The 16692-nt window shown below is 46.0% G+C and overlaps 2 protein-coding genes across 5 annotated transcripts in view; both read left to right on the top strand.

Moving 5' to 3' along the window:
• LOC144025437 (uncharacterized) overlaps nucleotides 1–16692 on the top strand; it is a 344499-nt gene that overhangs the window by 251727 nt on the left and 76080 nt on the right. The gene's annotated exons all lie outside the window — the stretch shown is intronic.
• Nucleotides 2007–5273, top strand: LOC144025438 (uncharacterized). Its single transcript, XM_077531452.1, has 6 exons — nucleotides 2007–2758; nucleotides 3173–3226; nucleotides 3498–3575; nucleotides 3655–3743; nucleotides 4007–4060; nucleotides 4954–5273. Exons 1-5 carry the CDS (start codon nucleotides 2341–2343, stop codon nucleotides 4049–4051), a joined length of 684 nt encoding a protein of 227 aa, XP_077387578.1. The 5' UTR covers nucleotides 2007–2340; the 3' UTR covers nucleotides 4052–4060; nucleotides 4954–5273.

Below are 16692 nucleotides of genomic sequence, written 5' to 3'. Positions count from 1 at the left end.
CAAAAATGTTTGGAGATGGTCAATGTAAGAAGGGAGGGTATCGAAAAACAGGCGCCATAAAGGTTATTTTAGTTAACTAAACTAATGAAAAAACTAAAACTAAAATTCAAAAAACAATATTGTTACCGAAATACAATAAAAACGAAAATGCTTTTTAACTGAAACTACATTTTATGTTTACATAACTAACTATAATTATAGCAAACATGTCCTTCGTTTTAGTCTTTGGTGATTAATTTAATGCATGAGCCTTTGGGGATGATTTTAAATGTGATTTTTAGTAGATTTATTTTGATATAAACCAGAATAATGACGTTTGAATATATGTCACACAGAAGTGACATCATCTAGCAGCAGCCAATAGAAAAGCACCTTCAGGTGACATTGCGCCCATGGTGTTTTTTTTTGTTTTTTTTTTTTAATATTGCGCACAAGTAATATACATTAAAAAAAACAAAAAAAAACAACTAATACTGAAACTAACAAACTAAGCTAAAACTAAGCATTTTTTAAAGAACTAAACTAATAAAAACTAACAGAACCACCCTGAAAACTAAAAAACTAAACTAACTAAACTAAAATGAAAAATTCCAAAACTATAATAATCCTACTGCCCTTTTAAAAATAAATTGGTTTATATACTGTAGCATTTTTTTAAATATGCAAAAGTATAAATAAATTATTTGTACAATTTTTAAGACTAAACACAATTTCTCTTCATAACATTATGTGGCCCTTGCGTCCTTCTGATTTTCTGTATGTGGCCATCAAATGAAAAAGTTTGGACACCCCTGCCCTGTATTCTCTCCCCTTCACACTTGAAAGAGGAAGTCAAGCCAAAAAAATATTTTCAAAGAGCAGCTTTGAAAATGGGAAACAAATGTTTGTTTGTTTTGTTCTGTTCAATATAGTGAGTTCAATTTTGGAGCACAGGTCAGGTGTTTTGTATTAACGATTACATGTTAGAGGGATTTTCACTTGAAAACTAATGATATGCATCATAATTAAGCTCTTAAGTGTTTTTCAAATCACTTGCAGAAATCCTGATAGCTTGGTAATTAGATGGTAAGAAATGAGATTACACTTCTACCCTTTGTCGTCTCATTTACCAACCACTATAGTTTCCTTTTCTTTTCCTTACATGCATCGTATCCCTTCTGCTTGCATGTGGTGTTTGTACTGTGAAATCACTGAGATGATGTTCAGGTTTGGAAAGTATATTCTCGAATTGGAAAATGGATACAAGCAAATTTAAGCTCTACTGCTTGTTTCCGTTTTCGTTCAACTTTTTATTGGTTTCAGTTGGACTTTGCCCCACATGTCATACAAACCAATCATTTAAAGTTACTACAGCATGCAACTATAGATTGAATGAAAAAAAAACGTTTCCCTCAGTTTCTTTCAGGTGTAAATAAGATTTTGGCAATGTTAATATGGAAGACCAAAAGTGCCAAAATTAATACAACATTAAATAATTAAATAATTGTGTAATTAATTAATGATGTGTCATTTATTCATATATGTAATTAAATAAATCAGTGTGTTATTAAATCTTATCAATTAATAAAATTACCTATGTATTACACCTTTTCCTGCTCAGTCTCCCGACCGTGGTCAGGAGGCACAGGGGAAGATTTTCCTCCTGGGCCGGAGTCGCCTCCGGGGGTAACTCCCGTCACACGTCGCTAAAGGAGGCACCGGGAGACAGAGGGTCGCACTGTAGTTGTCTTTTTATTCTCAGTTTACACAAACTTTTTGTCATTTCTCCCTCTAACAACGCTTCCCTCTCGCCCGTACACTCTCTAACTCTTCCGCTCCCACTCGCGCATGCGCACTCCTCCCTCGCGTCTCTCTCTCTCTCCTCCGTCACACACAAGCCAATCTCCACCACCCGCAACACTACCCCCACTCTGGATGGTAATGGCATAATACCACTCCAGCACAGTAACATTATCAACAACCAAATCACCCACTAGTAGGAATTGCACTCACAGGGACAGTGGTGTTAACATTACATTAGGCGCTTTCACACCGCAGGAACTTATTCAGGAACTTCCCTATGTTCCGGGGGAGTTTGTCCAAAGTTTGCGTTCACACACAAAAGTAGTTCCGGGTCTGGGGGGGTCGAAACGGTACTACCTAAGTACCTAGGCAAGAGGAGGGTATTTCGGTGTACCCTGAACTACACAAGTGGGGGCGTGTTGTGAAGTGTGTCATGATTGGTTGACTGGACGAGGAGGTGTGTTTTGGATAGGTGAGTTTTTCGCGGTAAAGCCGCCATTTCTTTTTTACTTTTCACTGCTGAGAGCGCGACGATTTTCCCCCCCAAACGTTTTGGAAATGGAAGGATTTAAAAAAAACGATAGGTGGACGGACGAAGAAGTGCAGGCTCTCCTGAGCATTTACGGGGACGAGGAGACCCAACGACAATTTGAAAGTGCCACAAGAAACGATAAAGTCTATCAATTGATAACCGCGAAGCTAGAAGAGCTTAGCATTTTCCACACACAAAGGCAGGTAAGGGAAAAACTCAAGAAACTCAAACAGGACTATAAAAAACTCAAGGACCACAACAGCCGAAGCGGAAATGACCGCAAAATTAATAAATGGTACGAAAGACTGGACGTCATTCTCGGCCACCGGATGGGGTGTACAACCGGTAAAACAAAGGACTCTGCAATTGCAATGCTGGAAGTTATGTGCGAGGACACGGCAGTGGGCGAGGATTCCTCAACAACAGACACGCTAACACACCAAGGTAAGACAGAATTGCCTCATGAACATTTGTATTTATATATTCGTTTAGGTCGCTGCGCGGTCTTAACGTGGCTTTTACACCGCGCTAGCACTAAGTTGTTAGCGTAGCATGGCTTAAGCTTGGCAAAGGCACGCATCCAGCTCCGAACCTATGTAATGTTGTGAAATCATTCCTAAATCAATTAACCTAGTAAATGAAGAGTATTGTAGGCAACTAATGCCGAAATAGCCTTGCTTCCAGTGATGACGAAATTGGAAAGCTTTGTGCAAAGGACGTGTGGAAACCAGGCATGATATGCACGGTTAAAAGCAAAACAACCACTTCGTTTGTTTTTTTTTAAATATCCGTTGCTATAAAAGGTATGCCGTCTAACAGTGTAAACTGACCTTTGTTGTGATGTACTCTGACTTACAGCGGGACCTTCTCTGAGCTTCTCTGTACCTTCTGATGTCTCCCTGAGCAGTCCTGGTATGTTTCATTTCATTTCATGTAACTTCAAAAGCTCCATATAAAACTAATAAAGCAACACACCACTCACTATTAATTTTACTTCGTTGGATACGCCAGTGTGTATTGCTCCCTAAAAAAGCTTGTACATGCCGCCATATTTGGCAATGTAGTGTGGCATATTCTGTTCTGTGGCAATGAAAAATGGAAGGATATATGTGAGTGGCGTGTTTCACCCTCACCTAAATCATTGCACTGTGCCCTTACTCAGTTCATGACTCTGTTGATACAGTTCCAGTCGAGGCGTTGGAAGGGATAAGCGAGGATGGTCCATCCACAAGCGGAAGCTGCGCCCCTCTGTCAACTTCCAGTAAGTTCAAAGTCATGTAACTTGAAGCTCATCGAAATTATTCACTGTTACTCATTGGATGTACATGATGTTGATACAGCTTCAAATGATGAAGTGAGTGAACATTCGCGGCTACGAGCAGAATCAGCAGAGCTGTTCCTGAGCCTTCTGCCTTGCTCTCCCGTCCAGGTAAATGTCCAGTAAAAAAAAAAAAAAAAAAAAAAGGACATGTGGAAGCTAGGCATACTATTCACTGTTAAAAGCAAAACAACCACTTTGTTTTTTGTTCTGTTTTTTTTTTTTCCTTAATACAAAGCTCTGCATTCAACGTAACTAAAACGTTTTAACTTGTTAGCCTCATCACCTAACAACTCATAAAAAAACCAAAAAAAAACCACTCATAAACAGTTCTAGGGAAACTGAAAAATAATGTTATGTACTGTGACTTACAGCTGGACCTTCTCTGTGCTCTCCTTTACGTTATGATGCCTCCCTGAACAGTCCTGGTATGTTTCATTTCATTTTATATAACTTCAAAAGCTTCATTTAAAACTTTTAAAGCAACACCCCACTCACAATTAATTTTGCTTCGTTGAATAAGGCAGTGTGTTTGTTTATTGGACATTATAAACAAATGAGTAGCAGTTAACATTTTAAAAGAAAGAAGAAACTTATTGCAATCATTCATAATAGTTTACATGTTCAAAGGAGTAGAAAGAAGTTAAAAACTTGTCTAGTCCTACCCATTCTTTATATCTACTGACTCATTTCATTTAAAAAAAAAAAAAAAAAGTACATTACTGGAATGTATTAATTTACTACACATTTTCTTTTACTGGAATGTACTAAAAGAAAATGTGTAATCCTGCTTGTGTAAACAATTGCACCTTAACACATGCGTGCATTTGTCATTAACGTATGTACATGAAATTCATAGGCATACACAATAATAAATCCTCATACTCACATATACAATTTTCATTTCACTCATAATGGTGCATTGAGAAAGGAAAAAAAAAAAAAAAGTTACATTCCTGCAATTTTACTAGTGTGTATTGCCTAAAAAAGCTTCAAGTGCATGCCGCCATATTTGGCAATGTAGTGTGGCATATTCTGTTCTGTAACTATGAAAAATGAAAGTACATTAACGTGAGTGCCGTGTTTTACCCCTACCTAAATCATTGTACTGTACTCTTACTCATTGCACGAATCTGTTGAAACCGTTTAAGTCGATGCGTTAGGAAGGTACAAGCGAGGATGGTCCGTCCACAAGCAGAAACTGCGCCACTCGAACAGAGTTTCCTGCCCCTTTGTCAAGTTCCAATAAGTTCAAAGTCATGTAACTGGAAGCTCATCAAAAGTATTTACTGTCACTCATTGTACATTTACATCCCTATAGGTTAGCGGACACGGGACCGAGACCACCTATTTTTGGAATACCTGCACCAATTTGATGAAAAGAAGGGTGAGTCCACGAGTGCAATGTTCTTAGAAGAAATGCAGTTGCACGAGGAGGACCTTGAACTCAGACGCGAGCAGCACAAGGAGGAAGTTGACCTCAGAAGCGAGGAGCGCAAGGAAGATCAACACGTGGCACATGAGCTGGTTGAACAAAGGCACGACAGAGAGTTCCAAATGGGCTTCCTGGCAGTCCAAAACAGACTTGTGGACACAAATAAGCCAAATGCATAAGTAATAAATGCTTTTGTTTTCATATCACTTCTGTGGTTCTGGTTTTTTTTCCACACGAATAAAAACTTATGCTCAATGAATTCTTTTTAATGTTTTTATTTTTGACAAACAGTAATGCAAACATAATTACAGCGTCCCACCATTCAGAGGTTCTGATGTTCTTCCACTCCCTGCGCGGAACACACCCAGATTGGTAGAAGTGGCAAATCTGAAACAGAAACACAACAAATTAATAAATGTTAATATCTACATTAATTACTTTTGTGCAACAGCCTTGTGATTTACATGACAGAATACCTTAAAATAGCGGAATATGCACCAATTTATGGCCCTATGATAAACCACTGGCTTGAGGTGGCAATCTGACACTTCCAAAATCAGCACTTTTCCCAAAATCCCGGCACCTTTGTTCTAACATTCGTGCATCGTCAAAGAAAGCAAGCCATTTCAACACTTTGGATCGGTCAATCATGTGTTTAACAGAAAAAAACAAAAAACAAAACATGCGGACAGACTAACAATACGTCCAGGTCCAACGGTATTATGAAATACGCAGCGTACATGTAGCGTGAACAGCAACTCGCCATCAAGCCCTATTTTGCCGTGAATTGCACGAGAACTAGGCAGGAAACACCAGTTTCCAGCGATTGCCCTTTTCTCCACCTTGCAAGGGGAGCTCCGTTACATGTTACAGCTTAATTCCGATGTGAAATAAATTTCGTATAATTGTGTTTAAACCTTACCAGTGCACGTCTTCGTGCTTGCAGGTTTGACTGTCTTTCCAAGTGAGCAAGTCCTGCCCATTTCTCATCTTGATGTGGTAATACGGCGGGTCCCAATGGTTCTCATCAACCTTTCCCGTGAAGTTCTAATTGCTGCAAACACAACTCTGTACAACATGACAAGGAAAACGAAAAGATGATATGCCTTGTATCGTAACAAATGGCGATGGAGGGTCAAAGGTCGCGTTTTTCAACGTCACACTGGTTTGTCATTCAGTTTTACCGGTACCGCCACTTGCTGGACAGGCGGGGTAGTGCTGTTTTTTTTCCTCCCCTGACATACGTCATCAGTCTCATTTGAATAAACTACCCTGCCTGCTTTCATGCCGTGTGAACGCAAACTCGTGGGCCGCTCACAAGTTCTTCGGACCCGGAACTGACTCTACCATGAACTCAAAGTTCCTGGGCTTTTTGGTGTGAAAGCGCCTATTAGGCACAGTGAGGTAGTGACAATATGAGGCTCAACTACAAGACGCATACTCATTCACAATGACTAGAGTGCCATGGGGGAAGAAATTAAAACACACGCTGGTGATCAACAAAAGGTGACCGGCTTTAACGCCAGCAAATCCTGGGATAAGGCACATATCGCAAATTACGGCGTGTATTATCAAACGTGTAGACAATACTGACAGTACATTTTTATATTCTTTTTTTTTTTTTTAAACAAAATAGCAAAACCATAAAGTCATAACCATATAGCATGTGCTGTAATAACAAAACACTAGAAAAATGACTTCAACCAATTTCAACCAAGGACTGCATGAAACTATCAAGTGCCCTCCTTCATTGCCTAGGTGACCCAGGTGCCATAACGGTTGGGTGGCCTACGTGGGCGTGTCGGTCCTTGAACCTGTGGACCCCTCAGGTGTGACTCACCCACCGCCCCCCCACCATCCTCATGCTCAACATGGGAAGGAGTGGGTGGAATGAGCACACCTGAAGCGGGGCCGGACGCAGACGAGGGGACGATGCTCGGACCGTCATCAAGCGTGGTCGAGAACAAGTCGCGCAACTCTAAATCACTGTCCGATGGACCATCGGATACAGCTGGTGGTGAGACCTCTGTAGGTGTCCATCTTGAGGCTTGGTCCAGAGCCCAGGCGTTGTCCAGGGGCTCGCGACAGCGGTAGTGCTTTAGCTGATCATGATGAACCACTTTCACTTTGGATCTTGGGTTCTTCTGGATGCGATACACTAAATCGTCCAATTGTCCCAGGACAAAGAACGGCCCCTCGTATGATGGGAGAAACTTCTTCACCCTGTTCTTAACTTGACGGGTACCTTTCACAAAATACCACACGGGATCTCCAATCTTGTACTGGGTGTGGCAGCAGTTCTTGTCATATTGTCTCTTTGCGCGAGTGACCGACTCACCCAGAGCTTCTCGGGAGATCGTATGGACAAGCTCCAGCCTTTCGCGCATCTGTTGGATGTACTCTGGACCCGATGGTTGGTTCTCTGGGTCGGGAGGCAGCCCTGCAACAAGGTCCACTGGTTCACTCACTTCTCGGCCAAACATCATGAAGTTGGGCGTGAACCCAGTGGCACTGTGCTTGGTCGCCCTGTAGGCCATGACGGCGTAAGGGACCATGAGATCCCAGTCCCAATGGCAACGGTCTGCGGAGGTGGCCAGGATCTTTTGAAGGGTGGCATTAAAACGTTCCACCTGGCCATCTGACTGTGGTCTGAACGGTGTCGTGTGAGTCTTTTCGATACCGAACAAGCTGCACATTCCTTGGAACACTTCAGATTCAAAGTTGCGTCCTTGGTCACTGTGCAGTGCGTGAGGTATCCCGTAGCGGCACACCCACTCAGATGCGACGACTTTGGCGACAGTCACAGCTCGTTCATCAGGGAGTGGAAACGCCTCTGTCCATTTCGTGAAATAGTCTTGTATCACGAGCACGTACCGGTTTCCGCGCTCAGTTTCATTGAGTGGTCCCATAATGTCCAGGGCAATGCGCTCCATTGGGGCCCCCACCCTTACAGTTCCCATTGGAGCTTGTGGCCTTTTGAGTGGGCGGGCCCTCGACGCACAGCTGGTACAAGTCCGACACCAGAGGGCGACATCCTCTCGCATGTGGTACCAGTAGTATAGTGTTTGCAGTCTGGCCACGGTCCGCTCCACACCAAAATGCCCACCCACGGCTCCGTCGTGCATCTGCTTCATCACTTCAGGTTGTAGCTTGCGTTGCAGCAGAATTTGTGGGTAGAATTGGGTGTCGTCTAGGCAGTAGAAGCGACGAGCCAGGACCCCATCTCTAAGTAGAGTCCTTTCCATTGCGACCAATACGTCTTAACGGCTGGGCTGCATGGCGCAACTGCAGTCCAAGGGGGGCGCTCGCTGCTGGCCCTCATCCAGGCGCGTATGGGTGCAATGTCGGCATCCGCGTCCTGGGCTTGGCTCAGCTCTCCCATGGTCCAGCCAGGAAACAAAGACGCAGTATCAGGGGTATCAGTCACATATATTCTCTCGGTCAGTTTAACTACATGCACGTTAGTGTTCATGTTTTGATCTAAAGTCTCGGTGTTGGGTGTAGGGGTGCTCTGACTTACCCCCACTAGACCCAACACTGTGGACGTGGGTCGTCCCTCTACCCCCACTGGACTCGGCGAAGGGGAACGGCAGTCAGAGTCCAAGTCACACTGGACTGCCCGATGAGTGATGTCCTTTGAGTGCGAGGAGGGCTCTTGTATTTTACACGCACAGGATTGTCGACAGGGCCTTCTGGAGAGACCATCTGCATTGGAGTGCACATGACCCGGACGGTGGACGATTTCAAAGTCGTATTCAGCAAGCTTCTCGAGCCATCGAGCTAACTGCCCCTCTGGCTCTCTCATTCTCGTTAGCCACCGTAAGCTGCTGTGGTCCGTGCGCACCTTGAAGTGTCGTCCCAGGAGATATTGGCGGAAATGGGACGTGAAATCCACAATGGCCAGTAGCTCACGTCTCGTGGTGCAGTAATTTTGTTCAGTTTTCGCCAGCTTACGACTGCCATAAGCCAGCACACGCTCGACGCCCTGCTGCACTTGCGACAGTACAGCCCCGAGACCAGCGTCACTTGCATCAGTGTCCAGAATCATATCGCCACAGTCAAGAGGATAGCCAAGGACAGGCGCTGAGGTGAGGCGACACTTGAGTTCGTCGAAAGCTGCTTGGTGTTCGGTGTGCCACTGGAAGTGAGCGTTCTTCTTAGTCAAGTTGTGCAGGGGTTCAGCAATCGAAGCAAAATCTTTCACAAAACGACGGTAATACGAGGCCAGGCCAGACCAATGAATCGTCTGACCTCCTGGATCGAGGTCGGGGTGGGCCATGTCTGAACTTTCTGGACTTTGCTGGGGTCGGTGGCCACACCGTGCTCCGATACTATGTGGCCAAGGTACGCAACTTGTCGTCGGAAGAGGCAACACTTAGCTGGTTTCAGTTTCAGGTTAGCACGCTGGAGTCTGTCGAACACCTTGCTCAAACGCTGAAGCATCTCGCCCACGTCCTTGGCCAGTACAATTATGTCATCTAAATAGACCAAGCAGGTCTCCCACTGCATGCCAGCCAGCACCCGGTCCATCAGCCTCTGGAAGGTCGCTGGAGCGTTGCAAAGGCCGAATGGCATGACATTCCATTCAAAGAGGCCTGTCCTTGTACAAAAGGCGGCGGCTTTGCGTGCTCTTGGGGTCAACTCTACTTGCCAGTAGCCCGAAGCAAGGTCTAACGTGCTGAACCATTTGGCATTGGAGAGTGTATCCAGCGTATCCTGGATACGGGGCAGCGGGTACGCGTCAGTTATGGTACGGTCGTTAAGGGCTCTGTAGTCTATGCAAAGACGGTACGTGCCATCCTTTTTACGCACCATAACGATGGGCGATGCCCAACTGCTGTGGCTCTGTTGAGCAACACCGCTTTGCAGGCTGTCGCGGATCTGCTGGTCTGCATGTTGCTGTTTTTCTCCAGCCATCCTCCTGGGCGGCTGTTTGACTGGAGCTCCAGGACGAGTCACGATGTCGTGTTGGACAAGACTAGTTCGGCCTAGGTCGGTGGGCCCTGTGGAAAACACATGTCCATAAGTGCACAGTAGACGCTTAAGTTGGAGCTGATCACAGTCATCGAGGTCCGTGGCACTCTGGGCATAGAGCTCTTGCAGATGATGAGGGACCACAAGTGGGCTAGTGGGTGTGTCCCTGGCTGGGTGTCCACTGGGAGGTTGCACGACCTCAGCTGGTTGTAGGAGCCCGGCAATGGATCCTTCTTTAATAGTTACAGATTTGTTGCCCGGATTGAATAGTCGAATGGGGACAGTCTTGGAAGGCTGTGCATGGATCAGGACTCTGGCAACGAGGACTTTGCGTTTCTCAACAAAGCCTTTTGTAGGACTGAGCATCATGTTGTCCAAGGTCACCACCCCTAAATTTACATCACCCTTCACCATAAACTCCTGCCCCGGTTCAACAACAACAGTTCTGGATACTCTCACCGCCCGTGACTTTGGGCGGCCTTCAGCTTGGTAGTAGGGTACTTCCTCGCCGAACAGAACAATGCGGCGTCGGCCGAAATCGAGGCGGGCTTCGGCTCCAGCGAGAAATGGATGCCCTAGCAGCACTTCGTTGCCAGATATGTCAGCCACTACGAAATCAACGGTCACCTGACGGTTGCTGATTTCAATGGGTACCTGGGCCTCACCCAACACGGGCACTTCTCCTGGCCCCACCCCCACCAGAGTCTCGACAGCCGATGGTTGCGAAGGTGGCCTCACGTCCGGGTGGATGGCGTTATAATAGTGCAGCGGCAGCACGCTTCTTCGGGCCCCACTGTCCAAAACGGCGTCTACTTTTAATTCGTAGAGGGGTACGGCGATGCACATTTCCTTGGTGGGCATGGTCGAGGCAGGGCTGTCACCCGAGTTGCTGCCCAAAGTTGAAGTCTTGGTGGTTTTCCGAGGAGAAGGACACTGTTTTTGAATATGGCCCCAGCCTTGACAGTTGTGGCAGCGAACACCACTCTTTTTCAAGTCTTTGCGTTGGTCCGGCATTGAGGGCATGTTTTGGATGAATTTACTGGGTGAGAGGCTGGTGTTAGATAGAGCTTCAGTGAGGGGCTCCTCCTTCTCTCGGACGACAGCAGCCCGGGGTCGACATCCAGCAGCGTAACGTGCTCCCAACTGCATGGCGTTGGTGACATACGACGCAGCCCTTTTGGTGGTCTCATGTTGGCGGGCTATTTCATATGCATGAGCTAGTGTTACCGGCCTTTTCTCCAACAGCTTCTGGACCATTTCAGCATCACCTAAACCATTTGTGAACACTTCAACAGCAATGGAATCTTGCTCAGTTTCTGCTTTGTCACCATAAGCTACAGCTATCCTCCCATAAATGTCATCCCTGAACACATGCAGGGCTTCCCCCTGTTTACGCACCCGCTGCCGGAGTTCTACAGCGACTGCGGCTGCATGATCAGAAGAGGGGCCGTATGCTGTTTCGAGCTCATCCACCAGGCGGCGATAATCCCACTTCCCTGAGCGCGGGTTACGGTGGACGATGGCGCCTGCTGCTCCAACCAAACAGAATTTCAACTGTGTTGTCATTGTCTTTTCCGACCAATAATTTGCCTCGGCGCAGCTCTCGAACCTGTGCAGAAATTCTCTCCATGGGGTGCTGCCGTCATACTGGCCAGGACGTAAAGTGGGGATCCTTTCTCTGGGATCATCATCGTCGTCACTATCTGATCTGGGCTGACGAAACAATTTATGGGTCCGACCCTGCCCAGAATGACACTGAGGGCATGCTGGGTTTTCCTGACAGTCCACTGCATTATCTGCTCGCATTCCATAAACTTGTTGGGGGCTGGTGTGCTATGTACAAAACTTCCCAAGTGAGCAGAGGCGAATGGGTTAGAGTATATTGTTTTCGCTTGTGGGGTGGGGGCTGAATAATCATGCATACTGTTCGTGCTGTGGAGGCGGCAACAGTCGTCATCAATAAAGGGATTTGTCCTGGAAAGCTGTGGCGGGGTGAGCAATTCCTCCCCATTAACACACGTGCTTGCACAACTTGCATCACACAAAAATGGGTTATAATGTTCACATTTTGCCACAGGCTTGTCTTGGTTAGCGCCTTTAATCCACTCAGCACTTTTGGGGACATCATCCGGTAGCACACATGGGTAATTAGCTCCCAGTCCAAACTTTTCACGGGGTTGGCGAGCGGCAGCCATCGTGAGTTAGCTTAGCTACAGCTAATGGACGTCGTTAATCCACTACTTTTGCGTTCGTATTTCTCGGTGCTCACCCTCCTCTTGACAACGTGAGAGAGAGTCCCTTCGTGGTCGCCAGTATTACACCTTTTCCTGCTCAGTCTCCCGACCGTGGTCAGGAGGCACAGGGGAGGATTTTCCTGAGTCGCTTCCGGGGGTAACTCCCGTCACACGTCGCTTAAGGAGGCACCGGGAGACAGAGGGTCGCACTGTAGTTGTCTTTTTATTCTCAGTTTACACACAGTATTTGTCATTTCTCCCTCTAACCACGCTTCCCTCTGGCCCGTACACTCTCTAACTCTTCCGCTCCCACTCGCGCATGTGCACTCCTCCCTCGCGTCTCTCTCTCTCTCCTCCGTCACACACAAGCCAATCTCCACCACCCGCAACATATGATTATTTGTGTATATATATATCAGAGGTGTGGACTCGAGTCATGTGACTTGGACTCGAGTAGTCATGAATTTGACGACTTTAGACTCGACTTGAAAAAATGTTAAAAGACTTGCAACTCGACTTGGACTTGAGCAACTATGACTTGTGACTCGTGTGGACTTGAGCCCTTTGACTTGAAAAGACTTGCTTCTTCCACCTAAACAAATAGATTAATGTATTTTTAACGATTAAGATCCATCTCGGTGTGTGCGTCCCTGTGCATTTGTGTACGTGTGCGAGCTGGGCTGGCTGACCTGACACAGCGCAGTCAATCAAACATGTCAGGGAAGCCGCAAACACGGCCCCTACGCTAAGGCAAACTTAAAAATAAAGCTGACCAAATAATGCATTGAAATTGGTGAATTTTACTTTGAAGTCTGCCATGGAGGTGTGAACGCAAGGTTGACTACTTCCCCGGGATTTACACCGGATGCGGCTGCGGTGCGTTCCGGCGACGCAACCATTTAGATTCCATTAATTCAAATGGTGCAATTTACACCGCTTGCGTGTGCGTTGCGTGTCGACTGCGTCTCAGCGGCGGCGTGCCGCAGCCCTTCCGCAAGGATAGACCTATTTTCTATTTTTAATATATATACTTTATATATATATATATATATATATATATATATATATATATATATATATATATATATATATATATATATTGACACGACGTAAGAAGGGAGGACTCAGGCGCAGGTGATAAGTTGGCCTCAAAGGCTGCAATTTTAATAACAGGAAACACAAGACGCCTCTTACAGAGGGACAAAACGCTGAACATAAAGAGCTCCAAACTGGAGAGGGAAAAAAGGGCACTCAAAAAGGGGACAACCAAAGGCGCTCCGCTAGGGAGGAAAAAGAGGGGCAAACTCAAGGCGCAAGACAAGGCAAGGCAAAAGCAAGGACTGTGATTCAAGGGCTGTGAGGACGCTTCCATGCACGGGTTGTGACACTTCGGCAACTGCAGGTGGTGGCTGATGGCTTTTATTGGCTGGGTAATTGGTGGCAGGTGGAAGCAATCAAGGGCGTGGACCGGTAACGAGCTGAGCAGAAGGAAGGGTAAGTGACCTGAGGTGAGAGGGTGATTAGAGATTTCAAAATAAAACAGGAATTGACATGACAAAGTAAAAGTAAAACCTGGCCCGCCTATGGCGGCGTGACAGTAACCCCCCCCCCCCCCCCCCCCCCCCCTCTACGGCCGGCTCCAGATGGCCCAGGCAGGTCAGGATGCTCCCTATGGAAGTCGTCGATGAGGGAGGGGTCTACGACCAAAACGGGAGGGCACCCACTGCCTCTCCTCTGGCCCGTATCCCTCCCAGTCCACCAAGTACTGACATCCCCGGCCCCGCTTTCTGACATCCAACAATTTTCTGACCTTGTATACCGGGCCCCCCTCCACCATCTCCGGAGGGGGCGGAGCAGGCTCGGGCGGGACCAGGGGACTGTCCTGGACTGGCTTGACTTGGCTCACGTGGAATGTGGGGTGGGCGCGGAGGGACCGAGGCAGGCGCACGGCGGCAGGACCTACGGACTTGGCTATGGGAAAAGGACCCACAAATCTTGGGGCCAACTTTGGACATGGTACCTTGAGGTGTAGGTTCTTTGTCGATAACCAGACCCGTTGACCCGGCTGGTACGGAGGCGCGGGTCTCCTCTTCCGGTCAGCAGCCCGTTTCACCCTGTCACCTTGACGTTGCCGTGCCAGTCGGGCTGCCGACCAGATTCGGCGACACCTGCGAATCATGGCGTGGACTGAGGGTACTGACGCTTCTTCCTCTAAGTCAGCGAAGTAGGGTATATATAGTAACAGGACGGCAAATGTCAAAAAGTGATTTATTGCCCCCCATAAAACTTTATTGCACCCCCCCCCCCATAAAACTTTATTGCACCCCCCTCATAAAACCATTCATATCCTAGTCCTTTGAAGTAAGCCCCGCCCCCTTCCGACATCTTAGCCAATCAGAAGCCGTTATTTTGAATTAAGCCCCATCCACTTTCCACCTTCTTAACCAATCAGAAGCCAAGGACGGCAAATGTCAAATTTGATTGATGACATTCTGTTTCCCACAATAACAACAAGCACATGTTTTCCGGATCACCCCCACCCTTTGACAAACATAGGATTCCGGTCACCCCCCACCGATTGTATACGTACTTCCTTTGAACCCCCAATAATAGCTTTGTTGTCTGAGAGGAAACTCTATCAGCTGATAAAAAACTTTTTTTTCATCTTACAGGAAGGATCCTACCAGCTTTTGAAGTATCAAGGGGGAAACGAACCCTTGAATTCATGAAATTTTTCACTCGAATTACTGATAAAATGTACCAACCGTGGGAAGCGGCCAAACTTCGCACCCGGCAACCCCCCACCACCGCCCCTCTATCGGGCACGTGCGTGCGTGAATGTAAATTAGTACGTGGCTCTCTTATTCGAGTTAAAGTGTTGTGAATATTTAAAAAATGTTTTCCATTTGTTTCATGTTTTTTTAAAATAAATAAAAGAGACTTACCGATGTTTCTGAATACGTAGTCGCGTCTCATTCAATGGGGTTTTTCTTTAAAAAAAATAAAAAATAAAATAAAATAAAAATAAAATAAATTGGCGTCTGTTTCTAACCGTTGGAGTTGGTTTTATAGGCGAAAAATAGATTATTCGTGCGTAAAGAGGGGTTATTTAACCCATTTCAGAATAGCGTCCTTCTTTTTTCTGTCACTAAAAATTGTGTGTGTATGTGACTAGGAGCTAAAGGGGCCGGCTTGAGAGTTGCGACCCCCTCAAGCCGCGGTAAACGGCGCCATCTATTGGGCAAAGGATGTTACTGCATATGGTCATAGGGGGAGGGGGATAAGGAGGAGCTACTCAAACCTTAAATCCACGTTTAAGTGTATCACGTCATCAGTTCAACCCCGCATTGGATTTACCAAGAAGTTTGTCTTTTGGGGTCTCTGTAAAAAAACCGGCATTCAAGATGGTGAAAGGTAATGATGTTTTTATTATTTTTTATTGTTTTAATTGTATAGGTGATATAAAACTATTTTGCTATTATATTTCGTATCTTACAGATACTGTTACAACGGCCGCTGAAGTTTATGATGCTCGTGAGTTTACTAAATTTTAATTATCCGCAATATTCTCCTTAATTTAATATAGGAAATTGTTTTAAAAGGTCCTCAGCAGTTCGACTTTAGCGATGAGGATTTTACAAAGGAGGATTACGGTGAGAATCTGCGTTTAGTCTAAAATATTAGTAGTATATTGAATTTTAATGTATATTTTGTTTTTATTTCTAGATTCTATAAAAGCCAAGGAGCTATCAGCTCTCCACGAAGAGTTACAATCGTTTCCTTTACTCTGGAGAAATCCAACGGAGGAGGTTGCTGTTTTGGCTGACGAGGACTCGAGGCCGGTCGCGAGCGGAAGAGGCGAAGAAGAATCGGGAGCTGTATCCGGAAACACAGGGAGCGCTAACGTACCGGAAGCTGCTCCTATTCCTCTCGTTTCAGGCCGGGCCAGGATAAATATTAGCAGATACGTGACTACGAGTGGTAAGCGATTGATATTTATTATTAAAGAGAATTATATAATAAGATAAAGCGCCTTCGTTTATTGCTACAGTAGAAATATGATACGACGTAATGTTTTGAAATACTACATTACCCATAATGCATAGCGACCAGATTGTTTTGTTTTACTTTTTTAAGATAAAAGCAATCTATTTATACCGATAAAATGAATATACTATTTTACAGATAGTGAAGGGGTCTCTGCCGAGGACGGTGGACAGGCCGTTGAGTCAACGTTGGAAGCCCCGCGCAGACCCGGTGAAGCCGACGAGCGAGCATCGACAGGGCGTCGCAGGACGAGAAGACACCGACCGAATCCAACCGAACGGGGGTGCCGAACAGGATGCAGGTTTCATCAGGAAGTTTGTATTCGTGAGCGGATAGAGGCGGCCAGGCGCATTACACGTTTAGAAACGAC

Source organism: Festucalex cinctus, chromosome 9, assembly GCF_051991245.1.
Source record: "Festucalex cinctus isolate MCC-2025b chromosome 9, RoL_Fcin_1.0, whole genome shotgun sequence".
In the NCBI taxonomy this organism is placed as follows: Eukaryota; Metazoa; Chordata; class Actinopteri; order Syngnathiformes; family Syngnathidae; genus Festucalex; species Festucalex cinctus.
The sequence above is the reverse complement of the archived record's forward strand: the minus strand, read 5'-3'. Positions and strand labels throughout refer to the sequence as shown.

Excerpts from the sequence above, each read along its gene's own strand:
- LOC144025438 (XM_077531452.1), top strand. The coding sequence starts at position 2,341 with ATGGAAGGATTTAAAAAAAACGATAGGTGGACGGACGAAGAAGTGCAG. Across the intron at positions 3,227-3,497 it reads TGTCTCCCTGAGCAGTCCTG|TTCCAGTCGAGGCGTTGGAA; the intron begins GTATGTTTCATT and ends CTGTTGATACAG. Across the intron at positions 3,744-4,006 it reads TGCCTTGCTCTCCCGTCCAG|CTGGACCTTCTCTGTGCTCT; the intron begins GTAAATGTCCAG and ends TGTGACTTACAG.